The sequence below is a fragment of the Mauremys mutica genome, chromosome 18 (genome assembly GCF_020497125.1).
Source record: "Mauremys mutica isolate MM-2020 ecotype Southern chromosome 18, ASM2049712v1, whole genome shotgun sequence".
Taxonomy (NCBI): Eukaryota; Metazoa; Chordata; order Testudines; family Geoemydidae; genus Mauremys; species Mauremys mutica.
This window is the reverse complement of record NC_059089.1, coordinates 24,125,424-24,140,104: the sequence shown is the minus strand read 5'-3', so window position 1 is coordinate 24,140,104 and position 14,681 is coordinate 24,125,424. Positions and strand designations below refer to the sequence as shown.

The 14,681-nt window shown below is 40.9% G+C and overlaps 1 protein-coding gene across 1 annotated transcript; it reads left to right on the top strand.

The window, feature by feature from the left end:
* The first annotated feature begins 2,479 nt into the window (after positions 1–2,479).
* Positions 2,480–14,107, top strand: PSMD5 (proteasome 26S subunit, non-ATPase 5). The gene is made up of 10 exons (XM_044993024.1): positions 2,480–2,899; positions 3,960–4,104; positions 4,368–4,481; positions 5,309–5,437; positions 7,922–8,031; positions 8,688–8,830; positions 10,320–10,511; positions 11,362–11,471; positions 12,238–12,378; positions 12,917–14,107. The coding sequence occupies exons 1-10, from the start codon at positions 2,727–2,729 to the stop codon at positions 13,172–13,174; spliced, it is 1,515 nt and encodes a 504-aa protein (XP_044848959.1). The 5' UTR covers positions 2,480–2,726; the 3' UTR covers positions 13,175–14,107.
* The last annotated feature ends 574 nt before the right edge of the window (positions 14,108–14,681 follow it).

Here is a 14,681-nt window from a genome sequence, read left to right as displayed (position 1 = left end):
ATTACGGGGGAAGCGTTTGATTCGTAGTTTTAGGGACAGATCACTAATCGTTGGTCATTGGAGACTCCACAGTACTTTCCCTGAGTCCTGGCTATATTCCATGCTGAGAAAAGACATTCTGCCCCTTTAAAAATTCCCTTCTGTAGGTTATGTGAGTCAAGCTATTGGCTTCATTGACACTGTTCAGGAGTAAATCAATCAGGGTTTGGATAGTTAATTAATCCTCAAAACACCCGATAATGTAGGCAAGTATTATTATTATTCCATTTCAAAGATGAGGAACTTGACACTGACGTTCACTGACTTGGCCAAAGCCTATGATGTCCATCACTGTGATATCTGAATGTGAGTAAAACTAGGGTGTTTTTAGCTCCTGCCTCCCAGAATAAGATACTTGAATGTGAAGAAAAAAATGTGCTGAAAGTGCACAAAACTATGAAGCATTTAAAAAGAAAGTCTCCTTAGCTTTTAATTACATTTTTACCTGATAACAACCCTGTAGGTTTTAAAAGTGATTTCCAGTTTAACAATCTCATACACTGTGTATCTGCAGCATTTCAGTCAGTTGGGACAACACATCTAGCCTGAATAGTTCCAGGTTTATCTCTAGCCTGCTTCACTTTCTCTTTCCCATGCACAAGTGTCAGAAAGTGTTTTGGATTTTACGCTGCAAGGGATTGCTTTACATTAAAAAAATAATTTAAAATAATTGAATTTGATTTATTTTAAACGTTTCTAATAGTTGGCTCCGTAAAACTTTTTTTCTTAAACACAAAGCTTAATGGCAGAAGCATGTAGTTGTGGCTAAATGGCAGGAAGTAAGATCCGAGTTCTCCCAGCTCTGCTACTGAATTGCTGGGTGACCTTGGGCAAGTCACTTAACCTCTGTGCCATGTTTTCTCCGTCTGTACAATGGAGTGTTCTGAGGCTTAGTTCATGAATATTTTAAAGCATTTTGACATCCTCAGCAGGTGCTATAAAAGTGCAAAGTAGTATTAGGCATTTTAGGACTAAAAGTTTTTGACAATGTCCCTTTAAGAATTCAACTGTACATGAATAGGGACATGCATTCGACGAAGTGGGTATTCACCCATGAAAGCTCATGATCCAATAAGTCTGTTAGTTTATAAGGTGCCACAGGATTCTTTGCTGCTTTTACAGATCCAGACTAACACGGCTACGCCTCTGCTACATGAATAGAGACAGTCATACTATCTCAAACCCTCACTGCATTATGTTACTGTCAGGTCTCTCAAGCTACTAGAAAATGTATTAATCAGCAGATCATTGCAAACTTATTAGCACAACTGTCTAAGTCTAGCTTTAGACCAAACTTTCTACAATTATAGTACTGCTAACTATCTCATTCCCGGGCAAAGGATGAAGGCCAAATTACCCTGCTACTGTTAGTGACCTTTTAGAGATATTTAATATCATAGATCATTCAGAACCCTTTACAAAATGGAAATGTTCAGGTATCTGCTAAGCTTCATTTGCCTGGTCTATTCCTTGTAGATTGAAAGATGACACATTTTCTTCTTACATTGATCTCCCCTTCAGGCACAGACCACCCTCAGCACAACAGAACTGTCAGACTTACACTGCACAGATGCGATAAGGGAGTGTGGAGAGCCCGTATAAGGAAAGTCTATACTCCTGCACATCACTTTGCAATGCTGCCTAGGACAAGCTAGGCCAATGGGACAACAAGTGCCAAACTCTACTAATCACAACCCACAAATAGCAGAACAGGGAGCAGCTGTATTGATACTCCATGGTAGTGGAGGGAGAATGCCCTTTTCTCCTGCCACCCCCACCTGTAGAGTTTTCCTGCACCAAAGCCTGCTTATTTATCATACTCAGCAGTGGATAAATATGATCTGCATTTTACATTTATCACCACTTATTTATTTAAGAACATTGTGCAAGGTGTAAATAAACGAGGAATATAAACAAAAGGCAGTTAGTTTGAATCTATGTCTTAAGCGAGATGATCAATCAGGCGGCTGAGACGGGCTTTCCGAGAAATGCTGTTGGCGCCTCACAACGTTTCCAGCTGTGAGGCTTTCCGGAAGGAGCCGAGTGACCGGCTGTGGAGGCTGCGCTGTGACTACTCCGGACCTTGGTTTGTGTTTGACTGGGCCGATGCCGGAGCAGCTTGGTTACGGGGTTAAACCCTGACTTTTATTTTTTGAGAATTAACAGTGGGGGGGGTTATGCTGAAGCATCCCGAGAAGCCAGGGCGGGTGTGTCATGTGACCTCCCTGCGGTGGCTGCCACCCGGCAGCAGCCTGGGGTCTTTACATGGCGCCTTTGTGCCACGCCCTGGGGCGGGCTCTGGCGGGGGCTCCCCGCAGCCACCCTTGGGCAGGGGCCAGACACTATTACGGCGTGACGTCACTAACACCCCACAGTGACAGTGGGTGGCTGCGAGACGGCCTGGCCTGGCCACCTCCTCTGTCGCCGCCCTCCCCCCGGCGGACCGCTTCGCACTGGGCCGGGTCCAGCCCGCTCACAAGAGGCCACGGGGCGGACTCGCTAGACTAGTCCCGCCCCTCGCCTTACTGCAGCCAATCAGAAAGCTGCAGGGGCCCGCCATTTTGTTTACATTTTGGCGGACGTGAAGGAAGCCTCTTAGTTACGCCCAGCGCGGTTGCTAGGGGAGTTCTCGCGATACTGCTAGTCCCACACTCCCACTACCCGACTCAGGTGGGTCGGGTCCCAAGATGGCGGAGGAGGCGCTGGAGCTCCTAGCCCGCGTGTCCCGGCTGGAGGAGCCCCTGGAGGAGCTGCGGGCCCTGGGGGTGGCCGTGCAGGCCCTGCCGCTGAGCGCTCTGAGGGAGCGGGCGCCCGACATCCGCCTCGGAAGCCTCTTCGCTCTGCTCAACGTGAACGACAGGTTGGCCGGGGCGCTGGGAGGCCTGGGCGAGGCGGGCACCGCAGGAGGCGGCTGGGGTTCGGGGTGGGCGGTGCGGCATCACTGAGGTACGGGGGCACCTCAGGCTGCCTCCCTGGAGCCCCGGGCGCTATGCGGTGGGGGCGGGGCTGCGTTTTGGGGGTGGGGGTCGGGGGTCAGGGGCTGTTAGGGGGGGGGAGGGCGCCATGCGAGGTGGGACCAGGCTGCTGTGGGACGTGCTGTTGCAGTGGGGTGGTGCTCTGCTCCTCGCTTTCGTGCCGCCTGAGATGCTGGGTGTCACTGTGTGATAGTCCTGTATGCAGAGCCCAGCAGTGCAACAGCCCTGGGATCCTGGGGCTCCCTCTGATCATGGCTCGGTCACTGAATCATTGTTTGGCCTGTGGCGAATCTTTTCTCTCTGCCATGGTCTCCCCGTCTGTAAAATGCGGATGATACTCCATTAGGTGGTTGGAAGGAGCTGTTTATTTACTGAATATAAACTATTGCAATTATCACTGCCAGGAAATAGAATCAGAACAGTACAAAGTTGTTTTGCAAGTGCATAGGTCTGTAGTAGTAGTAAAATCTAGATTATTCTGCAATATTCAGAAAGCTTAGTTGGTGAGAAATAGCCACAGGGTTGTTTCTGTGGTACAGAGTTGTTTCTGTTTACATTAAATTATTCTTTAGCTAAGGCTGAAGTCCCCAAACGGGGTGTGCCCTCCTAAGGGAGCATGGAGGAACATTTGGGGGGCACAGCTGAGGCCTGGGCCAGCCCCCATGTGGAGTGCCCTTTGGCTGCTGGCCCTGGCTCACAGCCCGGGGCCCTGACTGCTGACCATGTGCCCAGGGCCCCGGCTAGGGCTCTGCTCCCAGTCCTGTCCACAGCTGTAGCCACAGCCTTGGCCCCCTTACCCCCGTCCATGTCGTCCTCCCTCCCCCCTGGAGCCTCGGCCCCAATCCTGGGGTGTGTGTGTACGCGGACAGGGGTAAGAGGAGGTGTGACTCTAAAATGTTTGGGGAGCATTGATCTAAGGGCTGTTTTTCCTTCCTCTGCAAACAGAGAACAGGTTGCTTTATGTGTTTCTATCTTGGAGCGGTTTCTTCAGGCAGTGGATCCATTGTATGTAATCCAAAACTTCAGAGAAGAACTTCAAAAAGGACTCTTTCATCCTGATGATTCAGTTAAACTTCTTACTATAGCTCAGGTATGGACCGTAACTCCTATATTCAAATAGTAAATAGTAGGTTAGATCTTTGACCATTCTTGGCTAGTTTTAATCTATTACCACTTTTTTTATTACAGTTTAATTCTTTTCCTCCCAGTACCAAAGTAGGACAAAAGCATCGTATTGCTACTTGTGTATAGATTCTAGTTAGAAATCCTACATAAACTTGTTGAAATTCTTCATGTTGATGTTTTGCATCTGGTGGAAACAAACTAATACTATATGTTAAACTGAATTTTTAGGTTGGAAGAATAGTTGAAAATTCAGATGCTGTTAGAGAAATTCTCAATAATCCTGAATTACTAAGGCAAATCATTTATTGCATTGGTGGAGAGAAAATAGCTGTAGCTAAAGAGGTAAGTGTTGCAAACAATAAATGCTTTTTTCTTTTTCACACTAATTGAAAGATTCAAAGTATCTTATGTTGTATCTACAATGTCTGAGTTAGCAGTCTTGATTATTTTTGGATAATAGAGAAGTGGGGGCTTGGATAGCCCAGGAGACCGGGATCAGCCTTGGGGTAAAAATTCCAAAGCATCTAAGTGTCTTAGGCCTTGGCTACACTGGCGCTTTACAGCGCTGCAACTTTCTTGCTCAGGGGTGTGAAAAAACACACCCCTGAGCACCGCAAGTTACAGCGCTGTAAAGCGCCAGTGTAAACAGAGCCCCAGCGCTGTAAGCTAATCCCCTCGGGGAGGTGGAGTACCTGCAGTGCTGGGAGAGCGCTCTCCCAGCGCTGGTGCAGCGACCACACTCGAAACTCCAAAGCGCTGCCGCGGGAGTGCTCCTGCAGTAGCGCTTTGGAGTTTCGAGTGTAGCCAAGCCCTTAGGCTCTGAAGTCACTCTAGATAAAATCTTCTAACACACCTGTGTCGTTGCTGTCTGGTAACTCTCCTCTGTGAAGTGAATTGATGTGATCTCTTGTCTGATTCCTCAAGGATTTGTTCACATCACAGAAACCAGCATAACAAGCACTTTTGCCAGTCTCAGCAGGGAGACCAATATTTTTCAGTCTTCTCCCATAGATAAAGCATAGCTCTAGATGTTCTTTTCCAATAGGCTAAATAATACATAAGACAATTCAACTGACTCTTCGTGTCTTGCTTTTTCATTCTACAGTTGGTTCCGCTACTGTGTGTGTGTATGTGTCTGTATTATCACAAACCACTGCCTTTATTTGTAGGCTATCAAATCACTGTCGAGAATAGCACAGACTCAAGATGGGCTGGAGGCTTTATTTGCAAGCAGTTTTTTAGTTGACTTGAAAAATGTCATGGCAACAAGTGATGTTGTACGATACAGAGTATATGAGGTAAGAGCAATGTAGTTCTTGGTGTTTGTTACAGGGCACCAGGACTCTAGTGCTTTGTAATTCGGAACGGGGTGTTTGTGAGATGGAACATATGTCATTTTTAACTGACTTGCAAACTTTGTACATTTCTGGAGGGAAGAAAGATGGGGAGTGGGTGGGAAAGGAGCATACCATAATTCTTTATGAAATTATGAATCACAGTCCGTTGTCATCCCCCTCCCCCCCCCGCCCAAACCTCAAAGCGTTTTGAAATGGGGTGGGCTGAAGGTCTGGAGGATATTTATGGGCTGTTCTCTATTATATTTTGTTTTTAAATTATGGTGGATGGGGGCCCAGAGCCTAGGATGGACACCTATAGCTATCACTATAAATCAAATAAAAAATACAGGTGCATCTCTTTAAAAAAAAAAAGAATGGGGAGTGGAGATGGTAAATCACTGCCATGGGTCAACATTTGAAGCCCTTTTGGAAATGAGTTCTTTGGGGCGGGGGGAGAGGGTTTAAAATGGTAAGAACTAGACACTAGGGCTGTCAGGCAATAAAAAAAAGTAATTGTGCAATTAAGCGCACTGTTAAACAATAATAGAATACCATTGTTTAAATATTTTTGCATGTGTTCTACATTTTCAAATGTGTTGCAACTGAAAACAAAATTCAAAGTGTGCAGTGCTCACTTGATATTTATTTTTTATTACAAATATTTGCACTGAAAAAACCCACAAGAATAGTATTTTTCAATTCATCTAATGCAAGTACCATTGTGCAATCTCTTTATCGTGAAAGATGAACGTACAAATGTAGAATTATGTACAAAAAATAACTACATTCAAAAATAAAACAAATTAAAACTTTAGAACCTACAAGTCCACTCAGTCCTACTTCAGCCAATCACTCAGACAAACAAGTTTGGTTATAATTTGCAGGAGATAATGCTGTCCGCATCTTGTTTACGATGTCACCTGAAAGTGAGAACAGGCGTTCTCATGGCACTGCTATAGCTGGGTCGCAAGATATTCACGTGCCAGATTCACTAAAGATTCATATGTCCCTTCATGCTTCAACCAGCATTCCAGAAGACATGCGTCCATGCTGACGATGGATTCTGCTCAATAACAGTCCAAAGCAGAGTGGACCGACGCATGTTCATTTTCATCATCTGAGTCATGTGCCTCCAGCAGAAGGTTGGGTGGTTCGGGATCTGTAGTTTCCACATTGGAGTGTTGCTCTTTTAAGACTTCTGAAAGCATTCTCTACACCTCGTCCCTCTCAGATTTTGGAAGGCACTCAGATTCTTAAACCATGGGTTGAGTGCTGTAGCTATCCTTTAGAAATCTCACATAGGTACCTTTGTGTTTTGTCAATCTGCTGTGAAAGTGTTCTTAAAACGAACATGTGCTGGGTCATCATCTGAGATTGCTATAACATGAAACATACAGCAGAATGTGAGTAAAACAGAACAGGAGACATACAGTTCTCCCCCAAGGAGTTCAGTCACAAATTTAATGAACATATTATTTTTTAATAAGCATCAGCATGTCCTCTGGAATGGTGGCCGAAGCATGAAGGGGCATATGAATCTTTAGCATATCTGGCATGTAAATACCTTGCAATGCTGGCTACAAAAGTTACAGCAAATGCCTGTTCTCACTTTCAGGTGACATTGTAAATTAGAAGCGGTCAGCAGTATCTCCTGTAAATGTTAACAAACTTCTTTGTCTTAGCAATTGGCTGAACAAGAAGTAGGACTGAGTGAACTTGTAGGCTCTAAATAGTTTTACATTTTGTTTTTGAGTGCAGTTATGTAACCAAAAAAAACCCTACATTTGTAAGTTACACTTTCACGATAGAGATTGCACTACAGTACTTGTATGAGGTGAATTGAAAAAATACTATTTTTGTTTATCATTTTTACAATGCAAATATTTGTAATAAAAAAAATAAAAAGTGAGCACTGTACACTTAGTATTCGGTGTTGTAATAGAAATCAATATTTGAATGTAGGAAAAAATGTTAAAATATTGTTTAACAGTGTGATTAATCACAATTTTTTTAATCAGTAAATTTTTTTTTTTAGTTAATTGCGTGAGTTAATGGCAATTAATTGACTGCCCTACTAGGTACATTAGAGTAGGTGTATAACTTCAGGTACGTGGGTGGCAAAGGAGCAGTCACAAAGCTTTAAACGTGTGAGGAAGAAACAAAGGGAGTGGAGAGGCTGGCATTTTTAGCAGAGCAAAGTGTGGGGGGGGGGGCCGGAAAGCAGAATGTAAGAAGAAAGCAAAAGAACATACTGCAGTCTGAAGACTTACCAGTGAAATAAGCTTTTAAAGCAGGATGGGGGTTAATAAATGTTTTCAGGCAAAAATTCTGTTTGGAATATGTAACACATAGGTCTGTATAACTTTATAAACAATACAGTGTGCAAGTACTTAGTCTTACACAAATGCTTTTTATACACTTGTCCTTCCTGTGCTTACGTTTTAGTTAGTTGTTGAGATTTCTTCGGTGTCTGCAGATTCTTTGAATTACTGTGCAAACAGTGGATTAATATCTGAGCTAATTGAAGAACTGACTGGAGATGATGTGCTGGTCAGGTATGTTGACAGTGAGATTAAGTACAATCTGCTTTTGAAAACAAATTGTTTTCTAGACAAGGATCCATAAAAAAAATATGGATTACAACTGTATTCTAACTGGGGAGGGGGAAGAGGAAATCATAACTCTGTTCAAGTTTATTTGATTTTGTACTGCTAGTCCAAACAAGCACAAGAGGCTGTACTGGAGAGAATTAAACACTGACAAAATATTGATTTTAACTAAATTTGAAAGTAAAGTTGATTCTGATTCTGGATTGGGGCCTCACTTTGATTATCTTAGTTTGATCATTTAATCAGAGACGCATGCAGGTCCTCACCCCCCACACCCTCACAAGTCAGGTCAATTATTTTTAAAAATTTAGTTGGAAGAATTTTTTATTTAAGTGCTAATACTTCTGTTTTAAACTCTTTGGGATATGGCCATGTCTTTCTGTGGTTGTACTGTGCCTAGTGTATTAGAACTCTGCTCCTGATTGCAGTCTTAGGGTACTATTGCAATATAAATATTAGGAGCATGTTACCTTTAAAATGACAACTGTGAAAGATTAAAACATATTTTCTTTATCAATCTCTTGAGATTATGTAGATATTTAGGTTACTTTAAAAAAGCTATGAACTAGGCCAGGTGAGCATTTATTCTTTATTTTCTGTAGAGCTACCAGTATAGAGATGGTGACCTCATTGGCATACACTAAGCATGGACGTCAATATCTTGCCCAGCAAGGAATCATTGATAAAATTTCCAATATAATCATTGGGGCAGATTCTGATCCTTTCTCAGGCTTCTATTTGCCAGGTGATGTTGTGCATTGATTGTTTCCAGCATTGTGTAATGTTGTCCACCTCTAAAGAACTGTTAGACTAAGGGCTTTGAGCCTTTTGTCCTGAGAGGAAATGTGTATTTTTGATAGTAAGAATGTTATAAATGTATATGTACCTGAAATGTTTATGAATGGTCTAAAGTGTGATTGTCTTCTTTACATAAGGGCATTGGGAAAAGATAAGTTACAGAGACGCTGTCAGGTATAGTAGGCACACAGTTGAGGAATTGCTCTTGTCTCACTAAACAAGATATTAAAAGGACTCCAACAACTTGAAACCTAGTCAGTTTAAAAAATGTAAATTCAAAGACGTTTGAGGACTCCACTGCCCAGATATGACTGAAAAATCACAAAAACTAGTGATTATATTTTTACTATTTTTTAAAATGTAAGTTTTCACCTCTGTTGCTGTGTGAAACTCCTGCACAAGTGGGAGAAACTGCATCTTACAAAATTTTGGTGTGCAGTAAAAAAACAAAACAAAAACCACTCCTTCATTTTCTCCAATATTTCAGTTTATAGTAATCTGAAGTGTAACTTGCAGTAAAAGAAGGTCTTTAAAAAAAATCTTCTGGTAGAAATAATTTTGTTTCCTCTTAAAGTTGGGATATCCCTTTTAATAGAAATGTTCTCCTGAACTTTTATTGAGAGTGAAACATTTTTTTGTGATTTTTTTTTTTCGAGACTCAGAAAATGAGACTGACTAGTCCTGTTTTCATTGTCCATGGTGATTGAAATGAGAAGCAAACATCATAAATAATTTTAATATCTAAGGTGTTAGTGACTTAAGGAAATTATTTTTTGAAATATTACTTTTAACCTGACAGTATCTCTTTTAAAGGAGGTACCAGTCTTTTTAAATGGGTAGTGGTCAGGAAAAGAGTGGGGAATATGAATGAACTACATCCTGTTTGAATATTGAGCAACTGCAATTTGATCTGAAATTCAGGATCCAACTACCTATAAGTGTATAACTTTTATGTGGAACTCGGTGGTGCTTGGGTCAGCCCATTTATTAGTAGATTGACTTCCTTGTTTGTGTGAAATAGACATCTTTGTGCTGTTACAGCTTCAGCAGAGAGGTGATGGAAAATGAACTCTTGTAGAGCAAAGTTGAAGTATACTGTGGGGGCATGTCTAGGCTGGGATAAGAGGGTTAAAAAACCACCACCACTTAAAATCTCTTAGCCTTGTCTAGATATCTCTTGAGCATGCAGGAGTAGCTTGCATTGCCTCTGCTTGTGCTATACACATTTGTTTTAAAAATATTGGCTTTATCTAGTGGTGTCCTTTCACAGTCATATCACTTTTTTACAGCTGAACAATTTTATCTTCAACACATTTCTTTAATTATGCCATTCATGTAAAAATATTTTGGTATCTTTTCCTGGTTATTGACTTGAAATTATGCTACTGAAGTTATTTTTCTTTTCTGTTGAATGTTTCTTGCTTTGCTTTTGGTAGGATTTGTGAAATTTTTTGGAAATCTGGCTATTGTAGACAGCCCACAGCAGATCTGTGAACGATATCCCATCTTTATGGAAAAAGTATTTGGAATGGCCGAAGGCCATGACCCAACCATGATTGGAGTGGCTGTGGACACGCTTGCAATCCTGGGATCAAATGTGGAAGGAAAACAGGTTTTACAGAAAGCTGGTTTGCATCAAGTTTTTTCCCTTGTATCCTAATAGACAAAGGAGAGCTTACTGAGGGATTTTCACACTCAGGAATGGGGAAAGGGACCTTAAAATACATGTGCTTACCAAAGATTTCTATTTGTTTTAATAGCTGCAAAGCACCAGGATAATAATTTTCTATTCACAGTCTCTCTCTTTAATTTTGTTAGGGTGTGGGAGAATAGGGGAAGAGGAAAGTACTGCTGGCTCTGAAGAGGAGCCTAATATGTATGGCATTACTGGCTGTGATCAAACCATGTTCATGAAACACATGGCAGTGTCAGAGCTGAAGCTTGGGCTGTCAGCTAGAATTCCTTGTATTGCAGTGAGCAGCATAATGCAAGTCCACAACAGCACTGTAATTGTAGGAGATGTTCATCTTTCTTCCTTGATGATATGCTTTCTTAAAAAGGATGAGGAAAATACAGCCATGTAATATACATCTTTTGCCTACAGGCACAGATGAATATGCTTTTGTGTGTCTCCTGGTAACATCACTTTGTTTTTGAAGATTATAGGACTTCTTTTAGTATAAGATGAAATGGCTGACCAAAATGGCCCAGAGGATTTGAAATGAGATACAGAACTTTTTTCACTACTGGTTCAAATCTAACCCAGTTTGGTGAAAGTCCATACCAACAGATGGCAGCTATATGTATTGTCAATATAGTATATCTAGAACTGCTCTTGCTCAGGCTGTGCATCCAAGCACTTTTCTCTAGCATTTAATTCAGTTTCAAGTAATATTGATAACTTGACATGGTACAGAAGTTACTGGAGATTTTATTAGTATGGCAAATGAACATTTCTTAATGTTTTTATTTTCAAAGGGAGTAGATTTCAACATCTGTTAAACAGAATAGGGCACCAGGCAAAGAATCCCCCAGCAGAGCTAAGACTTCGATGTTTGGATGCCATATCATCTCTTCTTTACTTGTCAGTAAGTTGTTTGAAATGTAGAGAAATGACACTATTGTGTGTTTTGTAGAGGCTAAGTCAAGGTTTCTTAATAGTTTACTGTTTTTTGTAATGAACTCTTTAAACTTATTTTAAAAAAATACTGTATTTGCTGGAGGAGAAGAGTAAGATTGTAGTTTTAATTCATGTAAGTGAAGTGTGTGTGCTTAGCAAATACATGATAACATTTCTGCTAAATAGTAGCTGTTTTCAGTGTTCAGAATACAAAGTTCTAAAGTTCCATGAAATTGTCACTTTGCTCAGAATAGGACAACTTTACAATGAAAAGGAAAGTGCATGTAGTCTAATACTTATGGCTTAAAAGGACATTGTAAAACTACTTGAACACCAGAATGTAATATTTAGGTTGTGTAACCCACCCCACTTAATGTAAATAGAAATCGTTTCAAGATTTTTTTCATTTGAGTGAAGCATCCTCATTTAAACTTCGCCTGCAGCCTTGTGAATTTCAGCAGCAGTAGCAGTAGTAGTAGTGAAACTCCTAAGAATCCGTGAGAAAATTCTACCCTCCAAACTGAGTGAAATACAAAAAGCGAACTGCATAAGTGGGGAAAAGTAAATTTGATACTTAAAATTATTTGTTTAAACTGCTATTGGCTAGGTGACTTAGTTTTAAATTGATTTTTTTCCTTTATAATTTTCCTGACTCTCGAGAACGAATATTAAAAATGAAAAAACTATTCATTACAATGTTTCTAGCCTCTTTAATACTTTCTCTCCATGTGTAGCCAGACCAGCAAACAGAAGACCTGCTAGGAATGACTGACTCCTGGTTTGCTGCCTTGTCCAGCCAGCCATTGGAACTTTTCAGGAGTATTAGTACTCAGCCATTCCCTGATCTCCACTGTGGGGCTTTAAGAGTGTTTACTGTAAGTTTTCTTTTAAAAAAAAATGAGACCAGAAGTTGTAAATTCCTTTCCTAGTGATAGCATCAAATTGTTATAATGTGTGTAAATATTATCTTTGTAGACTGACTTCTGTATACAAATCTATGGTGAGAGAGATTTCAGCTTGTCTTCAGTGTCCAACCCTCATACATCACACCGAAACCCAAATTGAATCCAAACTGGGCACGAAACGAGTCTGGTGTGCACTTTATATCCTCTTGTAAACTAAAAAATAAATTCAGTTTTAGCCTCTCCTCATTGTTTGGTGCCACAAAAGTGATGATCCATAATCCTTTTCCAATCTAAAGGGGAAAAATAACTCTAGAATCTGTGTTTAGTATTAAAATACTACTGCTTGATTGGAGAGCCACAGTCTCTTATTCTAGGCTCCATCCTCCGGTTGCCAGACTGCATATCTGATTTCAGTTGTATTCTCATCCCTGACTATTGCTTAACAATCAATGTATTAGCATATTTAAAAATCCAAACCTGATTATTTTTCTTCTTTCTTAATGTTTAGGCTATTGCAAACCAACCATGGGCACAGAAACTGATGCTTGACAGTCCAGGATTTGTGGAATATATTGTAGACAGATCTGTGGAACCTGACAAAGCTTCAAAGGATGCTAAATATGAACTGGTCAAGGCCCTTGTAAATTCCAAAACAATAGCTGAAATATTTGGAAACCAGTACTACTTAAGGCTGAGGGCTTATCTGCATGAAGGTCCTTATTATGTTAAGGCTGTTTCTACTACTGCTGTGGAAGGGGCAGAATAGTATCAGTATAACCACATTTTTTTCCTTTTTAGCAATCCAATGTTACTGGAGCAGTGATTGGTCCAAAATGGCTACAGTTTAGGGGCTGTAACCTCATGAAAGAAACTTTAGAAAGCATTTGACTCAGTTGTTTTAATCTGAAAATAACTAAGAGTCAGGAGAGTAATTCTCAAACAGATGTAGGGCACTTTAAAGTACCATGCTGTATATAAATCTGCTCCCTGTACATTTATTATAATATTTTGATATAACATTGTCTAATTGACTGACCTAAGCAGTTTAGTTTATTAAAATTACGCTAGCTACTTTTGGGGGCTTTCATGCCTACGGGAGATGGTGCAAAAATAATTAGTGTTTTTTGTTTTGTTCCCCTGCCTGCTCCCAGTTTGCTGGATACAAGTCTTGTATAAACAAACAGTAGTTCTGAATGTTCTTTACATCTTATGGGGAAAGTGAACATGAAAAATCTTAAGTTTTTAAAGATACTATCTGATAAAGTGAGTGTTAAACCAAATTGGAAGCTGCCCCCTCCTTTTTTTTTTTGACCTATTTCTTTGTACTGCAATTAAGATTGTTTAAGGGAACATTGCATGAACTACAGTCTGTTAGTCAATCTGTTTGCTTAGAAACCAAATTTTAAATAGATTTTACTGTCATTTTGATCAAAAATTGATCTCTTAATTTTAAAAGTTACCACTTTTAAATTATATCTGAACTTTGGTGATTTAGTTAGAATAAAAGTGATAAGAGCATAAAGCCTTCTGTTTAAGGACATAAATTTAGCCATGGAGGAAGTAACTCATGGCTATAGCCCAGGGATTGGCAACTTTTGGCGTGCGGCCTGCTAGGGAAATCTGCTGGTGCCCCAGGATGGTTTGTTTACCTGCAGCATCCGCAGGTTCAGCCGATCGCAGCTCCTACTGACTGTGGTTCGCTGCTCCAGGCCAATGGGGGCCGCAGGAAGTGGTGGCCAGTAAGTCCCTTGGCCCATGTTGCTTCCCGCAGCCCCCATTGGCCTGGCACGGCAAACTGCAGCCAGTAGGAGCTGCGATCGGCCGAACCTGCGGATGTTGCAGGAAAGCAAACCATCCCGGCCCGCCAGGGTGCTTACCCTGGCAAGCAGCATGCCAAAGGTTGCCAGTCCCTGCTATATCCTATTATAATTTGGTATACCATATAGGTTTTACACATTCTCTCTGAAGAACAGTTTGACTACTGTGGAGGACAGGATTTCAGACTAGATGGGCCATGTAATGTATTTTGGTCCACAAATCAAGACTATTATATTTTTTTGTCTTCTGTCTTATTTTAGACCATGAATTATGTATTATTTTAGTTCTAAGGTTAAAAAATAAAATATGTGGAATACTCAAAAAATGTATTAAATGAAAATGAAGGAAACCACAGGAAGCATTAATAAAAATGTCAAGTTGGATATCTGTACAGAAGTAGCTTGTTCATTTCCCTGCCCCCCAAATCAGGACTAACGAACAGGATGCCTTGGTTG